The sequence below is a fragment of the Numenius arquata genome, chromosome 2, assembly GCF_964106895.1.
Source record: "Numenius arquata chromosome 2, bNumArq3.hap1.1, whole genome shotgun sequence".
NCBI lineage: Eukaryota > Metazoa > Chordata > Aves > Charadriiformes > Scolopacidae > Numenius > Numenius arquata.
In genome coordinates, this window is record NC_133577.1 from 43,633,698 (window position 1) to 43,647,894 (window position 14,197).

At 38.5% G+C, this 14,197-nt stretch overlaps 1 protein-coding gene across 1 annotated transcript in view; it reads left to right on the top strand.

Annotated features, from left to right (window-relative positions):
- KCNK2 (potassium two pore domain channel subfamily K member 2) overlaps positions 1-13,784 on the top strand; it is a gene marked incomplete at its 5' end in the record, with an annotated part of 75,132 nt that extends 61,348 nt beyond the window's left edge. The window contains one exon of the mRNA XM_074168299.1: positions 13,467-13,784. Within this exon, the coding sequence (XP_074024400.1) occupies positions 13,467-13,784 (318 nt within the window). The remainder of the gene's footprint in view (positions 1-13,466) is intronic.
- Between the last annotated feature and the right edge of the window lie 413 nt (positions 13,785-14,197).

The window sequence follows — 14,197 nt, forward strand, 5'->3', positions numbered from 1 at the left end:
GGCAATATTTAGTTGATCAGTTTCATTTAGAGAGTATCATCTTTTGCCCCTGTGCTGTAAATTTGAAACGATATTTATAACTTTCCTTACACAATGAGCTTTACTAGTGTCCTTCACAGATAGGGAGCAGCGGGTATCACACAAATGTTCCCATTTGCAAGTTCAACAGTTGCAGGATCACAATTTTTTTTTTCTGGAAAAGCACTGAGGGCGTTTTTCACACTGAACCTGCATGATTTACACTGGCTGCGGGGAAACCAATAGATCACTTCAAATGCCATTAACCCACATGGTTTTTCTTCATTATTTTAAATTTCAGAATTAGGTCAGTCTAGCCGATTTTTCCCTCTGCACTAGGAAGAAGTAAGAGCTGGGAAAGTGCATGTGGTGTTTCCCCTGTGCACTCTCCTAGTGTCTAACTGTTCTCAACTTGGTAATTAACTCAATTTAGGGCATTTCCTAAACTGCATTTAGTTTCCCTCGGCTACTTGTTTCTGGATTCTTGAAAAAAAAGGTGATATGACTGAGGTGCTAGGACTTGGTACTATGCAAAAATACCTTATTCAAGCTTGGTTTGCTGCATTTCCTCAGACACAGGTGACACTTCAGTTCTTCACACTGTTTCCTAGAATGAATCTGGCCTTTAATCTCACTTTTCTCATACTCTTCTCTCTTATCCAGACAGTAAGATCTCTGGATAAGCTGCTATTTTGACTATAAAATTTTACATAGCATACTGAGGGGATAATCTTGTTTAGAGTGTTTCGTTTATTTGTATTATTGTAGTGATGACGATATATTAACAATGTTTGAATTTTATAATATATTGGTTTTATTTTATACTGAAGCTATTTCAATGTAGACTAACTTTGGAAAAGATTTAAAGAACTTGAATTGAAAAAACTCATGGATTCCTTTACCACATTAAATACATTCCTATTTTTATCAAGTAAAACTCCATTTCCCAAGTTATGGAGCACAGTGCTATGCCAAACTTTCTTTTCTCAGGCACCAGGAATGTATGCCCTATTTCATCTTTCCACTCTTTCTCACCTTTGTAGCCTAAACAAGCATATTCATTTTGTCTACAGAAAGGAAAACTTCATTCTGCAGATACACCCACATTCTTTTGGCTGATGCAGGTATTCAGGATTTTGCTGTATACAAGTGTCTCATGTGTGTTAGGTTAGATTAAAGATAGACATAACATAATTGGTACCATTTGTTCAATTAATCATATCTCTGATGTTCAGAAATCTCTCTCTCCCCCCGCCCCCTACTTCTTAACCCATTGCTTGGGCACGTCTGAGAATTCATAACAGAAAACGTTTTAGCAGTTTAAAAATGCCACAGTTTTAAAAAGGACAGAGACCAGTTTGAGAACTGAATTCTGGCATAGCACAAGTTGTGTGCTAGTTAGAAAATATGAAAAGTTATTTCAGCATTCTATCCTAATGATACTTTGTAGGAAGAAAGCTATGTAAATAAATTGTGTTTTGCTATAAGATTGGCTGTGTTTGAACAGAAGCATCGTACAAATATTCACTTTACAGGTAGCATTTTATGACAAAAACTGCTGCTCTTAGCTCATCCTTACTATTTGCCCAGGAAAATTTGAGCAAAGAAGCTGAGGGATTTTAGTGGAAATGTAGTCATCAAGTCTCCTCTATGCCAGTAGAAGCCAGAGGAGACTGAATTTCTTGAATTGTCTGTTTTTTCAGTTAAACTTAAATTTACAACGATCTGTTCCAGCTTCTATGGATGCAGATTATAACAGAGGAGCCTATCCGGAGTTCAAACAGTAGAAATGAGTGCAATGGAAAATCCTAGTTCTAAGTCTGTTTTTTAACTGTCTTTTAAGGAAACATTCTGTCAGTCCTTAGGGAGATAGCTCATTATACCTAAAGGTAGCCTTTGAAATTAGAAACAATATCTATATAGAGAAATCTAATGAGAGACAGAGGCTATGATAAAATCTATAGGACCATAATTAATGCACTCTGAAAACTGAAACAGTTTAATATATTCTAGGAAATATAAGACTGAAAATCTTCCTTCATGGAACTTATCATGAGTATCAACACCTGTAAGTAAACAAGATTTTGTGTAGAATTTGTATCATACCTTTCATGAAAAAAAATAATAGTAGCCTACCATGTTTTAGACACAGGAAGGAGCAGATCATTCAATAGTGATCAGTTGTGTTGGTTTCAGTGGTCTAAGACCAAGGGTTGCTAGCAGCCAAGTCTAAGGATTGTACCAGAGTCCAGGATGAAGACAGGTTGCAAGTGTTGAAAAGCCCTTCTCTTTAGTTCCCCTCAAGCACCAAAACTATATATCAGCTGGGGTATTTGATATCTGTTTTGGCAGGCAGACGTAATAATCTCCTTTTTGCCTTTTCCTGTAATCTAAAGCAAAAAATAGCTTATTATAGCATATTTAGGTACATATTGTGAAAGGAAACCTCTATATCGCAGGCAGTGGGCATGCTGATATTGAATATCAACTACTACCTATAGTGCTGTTTACGTTTTTCTTGATGCAGTTGCAGTGTTGTTAAAAAGCAGTTTACTTAAGACTTTGCAGCAATAATGCATTTCACTGATTCAACAAAGCATCTATTTTTTTTCAGGATACTACCAGGAAAGTTTGTTATAGGCAAATGGAACTGAGACGAAAAAAATTATCTGATCAGATATGCACTGATCCACAATAAAGCTGTATTTTGATATTAAAATCTGGATAAGCAGAATGTCTGTCAGTTGCTCAGGTGGCTTTTGTCTCTTGAGAGTTTTGAATGCATCAAATGGGGAGGGAAGTGAAAGACAAGTAGAGACAGAAGTGGGAGTTTTAGAAGGATAGATTTGCTGCTGGAAGCAGTTCATACAGTAAGATAGATGAAGTGTCAGAAAGTCACTGGAACATGCTGTGTGCTGTAATCTTAAGTAGGCGATCTGTCTCTGAAGTTCAGCTTCAGCTGCACTAGCTTGCCTTAAACTCCCTCCTCTTCATTATTCTCTATACTCTGATTACTCAGAGCACTTTTAAAGTCTTCTGATTTTAGTCTCTTTGGAAGGTAAAATTTCAACAGGATTTTTTCTCGTCATATTTGTCTTTTACTTCAGTGTGCTGCAGTTTCGGAATTTCAGCATTTCCAGTGAAAATGCCTACCCAATCAAGATTCTTAGTCATTTGGGCTATAAATTTTAAAATTCCTGTCTTTAAAATTAAGTGCTTATGTCCCTTGGCCTCATGGTATTCTATTTGTTAAACTCTAGTCCAGACTCCATTGAAGTCAATGAAGATGGGATTCATCTCCACTGGTAGATATCAACATCTGACCTAGTCATCTACATTATCTTTATATTCAGTGGAAGGAAATTAGTGTTTCTAGAATAATCCATTTTCATTTTTTAAGGCATCTACCATATGAGATGAATCGCATCCTGGAAGAGGCTGTATACCTTGTTCACTGTATACCAAGAACCCAGGTGACTGACTGATGCTAGACATCATCTCAGTTTGGACAAGTGATTTTTCATGCTGTCTTTCTTTTGAATCGAACAATATGGATCTAGCTTTAAAAAACAAGCTTAAATTTCATGAGAAATAACACATTCACTTCTTGTGGAAATTGTGAGGCAATTGTTATCTTTAATATTTATAAACAAATTAAACAAATTTGACTGATCTGAATCATCATTCAGTTTAATCTTCTTGGCACCAGTGGCAGAGCTGTCACTCATGTCTGTCAAAACAGAATTAGGCTTGTCATGATGATTCCATGGAGATTATCACACTCCCTATAATATTTGTTGTATTTTCATTTTACTAGGTTTAGGCTAAAAGTGCTTACCTGGTATAAGCTTCCCAGCCTAAAGAGAACTTGAACCCATCTCTCATATCCCCCAAGGAGGGACCCTAAATGTAGGCTGTATGCATGAAAACATGAAAATATGAATGTGCTCAAGTCAAAAAAAAAATAGTTTTGCAAGGTTTTAGTGAGCTGAACTGGCATACAAGGCAAACAGGCTTCAGAAACTGTTCGGTGAGGGTGTCTGACCATGGAGAAGGAAGGAGAAGTTCTTTCAGTGGCAGTGAACTCTTAACCTTACTCTCACTGTTTTAAGAAACAAAATCCATTCACTTAGAAATGAAGGTGATAAGAATAACTCTTCACCCTGGTGATTGGGGGTTTTTACAAAGGTGTGCCCAATTGCTGATCTATTTTGCATTGTTTTAAGTGAGATGGATCAGCTTCTCTTGAAGAAAAAAACTGTTAGAGATTTTCCTTTTCTTACAAAAAATTACAAAAACAATTGCAGCAGTTCTAAGAATTAAGTGGATATACAAGTTCAATGAGTAGGTCAGACTGACTTGATGGAATTCTGTTCCTACAAAGCACTGAATCAGAAATATTTGTGGGAGACAGTCAGTGTGAGAGCAATTGCATGTGAAGACCTTTTGCAAGGCAATGATTAATAGGGGGTGAAACAATTCTAGGATGCGCAAGCAGGTGATTGTTGAATTTCTGTAGTGAAGTAGTGTTACTGCTGCAGATGTTATTAAAAAGGTATATTACCAGAAAACACTTTCTAGCTCTGTGGGCTAAACTTCGGAAGGAATACAGAGAGCTACAAAAATGGCAAAAGAGCCATCTGAAGAGAAGTCTGCCTGGCATTAAGAGTTTTTTCCAGTCCACCCAAGAGGTACAGAAAAGTGTATGTGAGAAAGAATAGCCACATTCAAAACGGTGATTGTTTCTAATCATTTCAATGAGATGGGGGAAAAAATATAAAATCTTTCTACAGTAAATACAGCCATAGGTCTCTGGTAAAACTTGACTAGCAATGGGACAAAAATAACTATGCCAAAAATGAATGGAGTACAGTCCCTCCATAACACCTCTGAGTCTCAGAGATGTATAAAGAATGGTATTGGTGTAAGGAGAAAGTAGAAATGGCTGACCTGGTTTTGAACGCAATTTGATGTCTTCCCTTTGCAAGAGATTATAAGTAATCCTGGTGGTGTTCTCTGTCCTGCCCTGGCAACAGTCTGTAATACGGAGCTTCTGTATCGATCACTCTTTGACAAGTACACTGTAGTACTATGTGCAGTAATGAATATGAAAGAACGTGTTGTTCTGGGCGTCCCAGGAACACTAATCTGCTGATGTTTTTTTAAACTTTTCCTGAGATGTCTTTCCTCATGCCTGCTTAACTTCAGATTCAACACACACACACACACACACACACACACACACACACACACAAAGGTAACATCTACACTCTTATCATTTTGGTGTGGTTTATATTTATATCACTCTGCTTAGAAGGGCATATTAAAGCCCTTTAGAGATGGCTGTTTTGTTATTGCATATTAAGTACCAGGTCCTGAAATGATGCTGGTGTGGTGCTGATTACAAGAGACATGAGCAGCAGGGATGCTGTCGGCACCTCACCTGCCTGGCCCTGCTCTCCCACAGTGCCCCCCCTTGCCTCACTGTGCCAACTGGACTGTTCAGGGGAGATGGAAATGCCTCCAGTGTGGGCTGCATGCAACCAGGTTATGATGGAGAGAGCTATTGAATCTGCAAAAAATAAAACTGAAGCAAGTGACTTATATTTGATAATAAAAGAAATCGATTAAAGAGAGCTCAGTTATAGCAGTGGCATTTCTTGGATTTAATTACCCATGAAGATTCACTGAATGTACATTATCATGGTTTACATTAGGAAAACTTGATTTTTGGAGACAAGATGTAATTGATCCTTTAGGTTACTCTCACAAATATATCTGTGATTTAACTCCATTGACAGAGTGATATTTAATCTGGAATCTGTTCAGCCCACATCTTCATGATTAGCATTCCTGAAAACTTTACTTTCTAAAGCTAATATCAGTGCTTGCATATTGTTAGGAAAAGACACCAAAGTATAGTAATACTGAGTGTGTATGCATTTGATAGCTGTCTTGTGGACAAATCCCCAGACACAGCCAGTTCAGCAGAATACCCTTGCATCTTCAGGAAGAAGTGTTGACAGTGAGGAACTGCTTTGCAGTCATGGATAAAAAGGACTGAAGAAACTATGGAATACTTTCCAAGGCATGAGTGCAGTTGTAATATTAGTGTTGAACAACCAAAGTGGAGCTTTAATATTTCACACAAATATCACTCCAGATATTGACATTAGAAAGTGAAGAAATAAACAGTTTTTACTGGGACTTGACCATGTAGTTACAATAGCCATTCCTTACGCAGTACCATGTCAAAATTAAAAGTCCTTTTTGTTTGTTTGTTTGTTTGTTTCAGCATATCTTTATAAGCTAAAAAAGTCCAAGGAGTTTATGAAATGGTCATTGTTTCTTTCCTGTGGGAGAAAGTTGAGACAGTATTTCAACTGCCTGTGGCTTGGGTTTCATTATGCTTCTAGTATAATTCTTAAAATACTTGCTATTTCTGGCTGCAGCAAAGTCATTGGCTGTATAGTGCAGACAGAGAATACATGCTGTTCTCCACCTTATGCTCAGCCGGTGGAGCTTTATGTAATCCTAAATAGTTTCTTGTGGTTAATACAGGTGGATGTCATTCAGTCATTCAGTCTCATCAGGTTGAAAGAGGGGCTGGATGGCTCTCTGAGGTAGATGGAACAACTAAATAGAACAGCTGATTTTGATAGGAAGATGTTGGCATCTTATTTTATCTTTGGAAATTATTAATAAAGAAGAACATTAGGGACTGAAATAATCTGGCCAATAACTTGCATACAGCATTGAGAGACACTCACATGCAGCTCTATGCAAAAAGGTGTCTGATGGGCAATATTTAATAATAGTTCTGAGGAGGTACCTATCACAGGAGTGTTCCTATTTCTGGAAAAAAAAGAGGTAAAACAAAATAAATGTGTTGACTGTTAGTATATCTGGTTCTGGTTTTGTAGACATGTTTTTTTTATATATTATTCTGTAGGCTACCTGTTTTTATTTTGTTGAATCAGACCATGATAGAGCAAAAGGGCCGTTTCTGCATGTGCCATCGGTCACATCTCCACAAAACATATTCCCACAGCTCCCACCATAGATGTTCCTCTACAAAAAAATAAACAAAATTAATGGAGTCTCTGTGTTCCCATTGGAGAATGTGGTTTATTTCATCCAAAGCATCAGATGTGCTCATGGAAGTTATGTGGGTGAAACCAAACAATCATTGCTCACCAGAATGAACTCACAAACATTACTTATTACAGGACTGAATAATCCAATTTCCAGCGGGAGAGCATTGTTCCCAAAACATTTCTGACCACCATGGCTACAAAAGCACAACTGCCTATGTAATTTAAATGTCACTCTAGAAGATGGCAATTTCACAAAATAGAATCTTTTCCCCTCTAATATTCGCCTGGAAAACATAGGGACATGTATACTGGTCAGGGGAACCAAAAAAGGGATCACTTACTGCTTCATCACTTTGAAATTAAAGTGGTAGCTTAAAGACCTGGTGTAGAAGAGTTCTCTGCTACAGACCTGAGGTCCTAACAGAATGAAGGAATAGAAGGTAGTGATTAAACACCTGGGAAAGCTCAGCATAGCTATCTCATTAGTGCCTGTGGTATTTCTGTGTTGCATTTTGTTACTGTTTTCTTTATCTTTAAAGACAAGTAGAGCACAGTCTTTTCTAAGTACCTGTCTGCAGATTAAGGCAGAATGGCGTTTGGGTACTTAATAATAACGCTATAATTACAGAAATACTAAAAGCCAGATATTTGGGGTGGGAATTTATTTAGTTGTACTATAAATGAGATTCCCTTAAAGTACAGGAAATGCACAGGCTTCAATAAAAATGTCTGTGAAACTTGTCCATTTCTCTTCTACACTCCAGTCTTCTTTAGTCTATAGCCGACTGATGGAGTGAACATAAATTTGTGGCCAGCAGTGGCTCAGGTGGGAAGAGTTCTTGCCCAGAACTGCAGGAATCTGAGATGGCAAATAGACAAAACCTCTTACCCACGCAGGGAATCAACCCACTCAGCAGCTGCATTGTTAAACCCGTCAACCCTCTCTGTACCTACATTTTTTAAATTTTTTTTTTTTTTTTTTTAAGTGAGACTTTGAGAACAATTTCGGCAAATGCCGTATGAGTTTCTTGAAAGCTAAGACAAAATGTTATGTGCTCTATTCTGCTGCCTGGATAATGTGACATGTACATGCTCTTGCTAGTTTTATCTCTGAGTAGCATATCATGGAGAGGTTAATTGGATGTGTTATTTTTAAGTAACAGAAAAAGTAAATTGGAGGGGAAAAATGAAGCTGCAAAACTTTGGAGAATGCATTAAATGTTAGAAATTGTATAGAGGAACACCTAGAGTGTTAAAGAATATCTATAAGGAAGGCCACTTTTTTATTTTTTCCCTAAAATCCAGTCAGATACCTCCAGCTCATCTACTTGCTCTTTAATTAATTTTTTTGGGTTGCACTAGCATGGCCATTGTAAAATGTATGAGCCCTGTATGCCAAAGAAAACAACATAAAGTACAGTTATGAAAGAAAAAACTGTACACATTATTTAAAAATATGTATTTTCATTTTCTTGTTTTGCATATATAATGTCAGGTGTTTTTTTTTCTTATTTGGTACTTAGTGGTTTAGCTTCATGTCATATATCTGAACACCATGCAAGCAGGGTATCTTTCTTCCCACTCTGTAAGTAGAAGTTGATTAACTGGTTATACTGTAATGTTGGGATTTTTCAAGAAAGTCCCTGAGAGTAAAACTAAGGCCAAGTTAGACAAGTCTATTCCTCTTTGTCTGTTTAAAGACATCTTTAATTAGGCTTGTGGGGTTTTTCTGTGAGACCACAGATGTGGCTTAATTCAAAGTACAGATTACTCATGTGAAGGTTATGGTTACATGGCTTGTGCTGTCCAGACCACTCTTAATAGGATGAGTGGTCTTTCTGCATGGTGGGAAGTTTTGTTTGTATATTTATTTGGATATCTGTTGTGATCGGAGTGTCCAGCAAGATCCCCAAACTCCTGAAAAGTAAAATGAGTTAATGTACTGAGGAATGAAGCAGGTGCTTCAGTATCTTCCAATGTTTGGAGTTTTTGGGTTTTTTTGGGGTTTTTGCTCTTTTTTTTTTTTTTTTTTTTGAGTAGGATGCCCTTGGACATACTTACATTCTGGGTTATAATGTTGGCCTCTATCCAAGCATGGAGCTTAGCTAGAAAGTGAGAAAGCTAAAACATGGTGGCGATGAAAAAGGAATAGAGAGTTTTGGTCTCACCAGTGTTACTGACTGAGAGCCAGTTTTTGGTCATTATTAATTTAGATGGGTTTTGGCAGGAACAGGTGAAGGAATCATTGCTTAATGTCCATGTTTTTTCCTAGTTCTGTCAAATTTCATATGTCTGTCTTTATATTGGTGATAATGTATGCGCACGGCCTGGGAACTGTTTAGTCATTTAGGAAGTTCATGCAGAATTTTTTTGATGTATAGTTAAAAATAGCCAGACAACCCCCCAAAAACCAAAAGTGACTTTAACAGGAACGAGTAGACACACTTAAAATTGTTCAGAGGCTATTCCTCATTATAACCTAATGTGACATTTCCACCACAGGTAGATATCCAGGCCCATCTGCAGTGGTTGCTGAAGGCTACACAGCCTGTGCTGGGCAAGGAATTGATTGTTTGATAGAGAAGTATCTAGTTTTTCATGGTGAAGTGTGCTGTGTGGAATATTTAAATGTGTATACCGCTACCATATTTCTTGAGAATTTGTCATTGAGGCCTGTCTTCCTTGGACTCATAATGCAGTCATGTATTGCTTCATAAATACCTAATAAAGATACTAGCTATTTGCATTTGAAGTACAATGTTAATATGTTAGAGTTTATACTCCTTGCGAAATATATCTATTATCTTCCAGTCTAATTTGGATTATGATGTGGAGGAAATCAATCCTGGAGCTGGGCTAGGGCCCATGTCCCCATTACTAGTGGCATTTCTGTTCCCCAAAGGTTGGGAGTGAGCAGCATCATCAGGTTAGTGCTGCTTATTGTATGGCTGAGTCAGGTGCTATCACTGATATATAATGTTTTTCCTATTACTTTTGAAATATTTTGTGTCATTTAGCCTTATGTAGAGTACTTAGTTGTCAATAGTTTCTGTGACTAAGAGGCCTTGTCCTCATGTCACGTTGCCCCCAACTATGACAGCTGCAGAGTCTGCAGAGCTGTGCGATGTAACGAGGCAAGACAATTGGAGAAAAGTAAACAATTGTTATGGTAGGTAGGTATGTTAAGATTTTTTTTTTTTTTTTTTTGAGTGGCATAGGCAACTGGCATTTTAATTACTTGGTATAAAACATTTTGTGGCTGTCAGTGCCCAGATGAAGAGGAGCTGTAATGCAGTATCATACCCTAAGGACAGAAAGAACCTGAACATATACAGAAATGTCCCTATGGATAAAGGAGGGATCAAATTATAAGAGCAAGTTGCTTATGTACACTGGCAGTTAAAAACTGCACATTTCTTTTCCTATAACCTTTTGTGCTTAAGTCCATAAGTGCTATGGAATAAGGAGTTTCTTTCTGAAGAGATAACATTTATGAGTGCATTTCAGTTCACACAACAGCTAGGGGCTGAAAGCAGTAATTTGGGGCACGTATAGTTCACACAGCACTGAACTTCTAGTTCTCATGCTGTGCCAATTACCTCTGTTTTACTACTAATGTATTTCAATTCTGCTTAGCAATAGCACTGCATTTTTCATTTTTTTTTCCTATGATTTTAATATAAAACTAAAATTGTGCCAAGCAACATCATAGCTCTCTGGTCTATGGGAAAATAGGATTGAGTCCACCATGTTCATGTTCCACATCACCTTAATTGGAACATGAGCCTGTCTCCAAAGGCATATTTAATGATGTTTTTCAGCTGGCTGCATAAACGTGTTTCCCAAAAGAAATCTAATTGGAGTTTAGTAATCAGATATCCTAACAACTACAGTTTTAAAATTCTCCTGAATAACTTACAGGCGCAAGAGTTAAAATATAGCATCTTGCCCTGTGCAAGACAGGTCCATCACCAGCATGCAGTGAGGTGGGCTGGCGAGGGAATTCTGAGCCTATCCTAAGGGTTACATGGGCCTGCTTTCATCAGAAGCATACTCAGATGTTTTTTCTTTGCTGGGAAAACATGAGAGAAGTGGGAACTGAAACTCCTAGTGAAAGGAAGGTTAAAAAGCATATGGGAGGACGGTTCAAGATGCTTGCAGCTTCCAATAGGTTGCCAAGACACAAATTTAAAGCTACCAGTCTGGTAACAACCCTTGAATGTGACCACGTGCAATGCCAGAGATGTGTGCCTAAGCAAAATAACTGGTCTGGTGAATGCTTACACAGCTGATGAGGGGTAGAAATGTGTAGGGTAAAATAGGAACCCATATACTGACTCTTTGCTCTCCCGGACAGAAGCATGCTCCAGAGCCTGAGCAGCCTGCCTTTAGTAAAGCTGCCCCAGGGTGTGCACTGATACTGCTTATCATATTTTTATTACTTGTTTACGACAAATAAAAATATTGTAGCAGCTGAAATGTTTCAGCATTACAGATTTCATTATTTTCAGATCTGAAGTGCAGTGTGTCTGAACCTAATTGCACAATTTAAATACTAATAATCATTCAGCTGGGCAAGTCCTCTGTGTATTACAGATAATAATTCTTGTTTTAGAAAATACACATAATGGGTCCACATTAGTCATCTGTGTAATTCACTGAAGCTGAGACAAATGTAATAAAATGACCCCTGGGTAAAGAGATCTTTTTGTTTTTTTTTCTGGAGGGGGAAAGTTTTCCTGAAACCCTGTCACTCTTGGGTGAGCTGATTATTTTTTTTACCTTCATTATATTCCTGTTTTCCACTGTACTGCAAAGCATGAATAAGCCCATGGTCACTTTTTTCTGATGGCTTACCCCCTATATTTCTCTGTGTTAGCTTTTTTATTTTTTTATTTCTGTGCTCACCAAGTCTGAGCTTGCTTGCCAATGATTCAAATTCTGGACTGAACAGTACCAATTAGACTAATTTATTTAAGTGGGTTAATTCTTCTGAAATGCTTTGCTTTGGAGTTATATTTATCAGCAGTCTATCTTCCCTGTGCTATACCTTCCAACTTTTAAACTGCCTACAAAGCAGAGACTTAAAGATAAATGATCTATTTCCTTTACAGTTACAATGACATAATCTCCTCAAAAGGTGCATCCTTTAATTACCTATATAACTTATTTAACATTGTTAACAGTGACTTGGTTGAAATACAACAGCAAAATATAAATAGCATATAAATTGCAAGGCCGTAGTAGTTATCTCGGACTATTATCTAAGTGAGCTGCTCAGTCTACCTATGCCATATCTGAGGAACAATGAGGATAATTTGGGATTTTGTGCCAGTTAGGTGCCTTCCTCCCCCTCCTCAGCCTTATCCTTAGAGCTTGGGCTCATGGGATACTTCAGCTTTCCTAGTACTGAAACACTGAAATGGTGGAAAGAAATCATAAGGGGTAAAAATTATGGTAGTTGTAGTGAAAGTGGAGCAACCTTTGCCATAAAGGCCATCAATATAAGGATGTATAGAATGAGAGCAGAGGAACTGAGCAGGAAGCAGGGGATATACACACGCTAGTGAAATGATGGCAGTGGTATGAACCTTGCAGCCTGACGGGAAATGTGGGCTTAGTCGTGGAAATACCCCCCTCCAGCTGTATGGTAATTGTACAGCAGGCGTGTGCAGGCACTGGCGGGCTGCCTTTCCTTTGGGTGAGATCGGTAACAGCTCCCGGAGTCCCACTCGGCAGTTGTCTTCATGCTGCTTTTTAGTATGTCATTTCGGTGGAGTCAGAGTGGTAAGCAGATGTGCTGCTGACATGACTGAAACTGCTGCTGTATTAGCGCTACGTTTGAGCAAGCACAAAAAAGAGAGAATACAAGCAGCTGACATTTTCCTTTAAAAAAGCTTTTCTGTCTAAATTTAGAAAATTCTTTGCCAAGTCTCCCAGGGATCTTTCCAGAGACAGTAAAAGTGCTCATAAATAACCCTGCACCCTAGTAACAATACATAACACAGCCTGGGTTGCTGGGATTTCAGCATCCCCTGACCAGCTGGGTGCTGTGCAGCTGTCAGGGCTCTGCAGCTTCCCTGTATTGTTGACTGCCTATAATTAAAGAAAATTTAGAAGAAAAGACTTTTATTGTGTTTTTAGAATCATTGTTAACTCTTACTATTGCAGCATTTCAAGTTTAGTTGCTACCAATAAAAGAGTGAGTCTGCAGCATGAGAAGCCTGTGCCGGCAGCAGCCGCCGCTCTTTGCCAGGCCAAAGCCTCATCGCTCACTGGGCTCTCGAGCCTAAACAGTGTCTGAAGTCCTCAGCCTCGTAAGGCTTCTCTTTTGTGTCTCTTTTGCCACAGGTAGGGGAATTCAGAGCCCATGCTGCAGAGTGGACAGCCAACGTCACCGCAGAGTTCAAAGAAACTCGAAGGCGCCTGAGCGTGGAGATCTATGACAAGTTCCAGCGAGCTACCTCTATCAAAAGGAAGCTCTCTGCAGAACTCGCTGTCAACCACAATCAAGACCTGACTCCCTGCAAGAGAACCCTGTCAGTCAACCATCTTACCAGCGAGAAGGACATCTTGCCAGCTCTAACAAAGACGGACAGCATTTACATGAATGGTTTGACACCGCACTGTGCAGCAGAAGAGATAGCTGTTATTGAAAACATTAAGTAGCTGTGACTTTGGATCCCAGTCTTTAAGAAGCTCTTGGCTTAGACTAGCCATTTACCTTTTTTTCTCCACCCTGTCGATGATCAATGCTAATGGCATTTTATATGTGTGCATGAGTTCCACGGAAACTACAGTCCAGAGTTACCATTGCATCTCTTCAAAGACACAAAGATGAACGGCACTTCTGTTATCAAAGGATGCTGGAACAAGCAACGTCTTCTGCCTTTATCTGCCCAGACTGTTTTTTCACTTCTCCTAATGTGCCATATGGCCTCAAGAATGAATCACACTTGTTTATGGTAACAATGTAGCTTTGAGGGATCAGTCCTTAAAATTTCAGGGTCTACCTTACTGAGCCTAGGAATGGACCATTTCTGGACTACAACACACTTGTAAATGGCAAGAAATTCTTATGC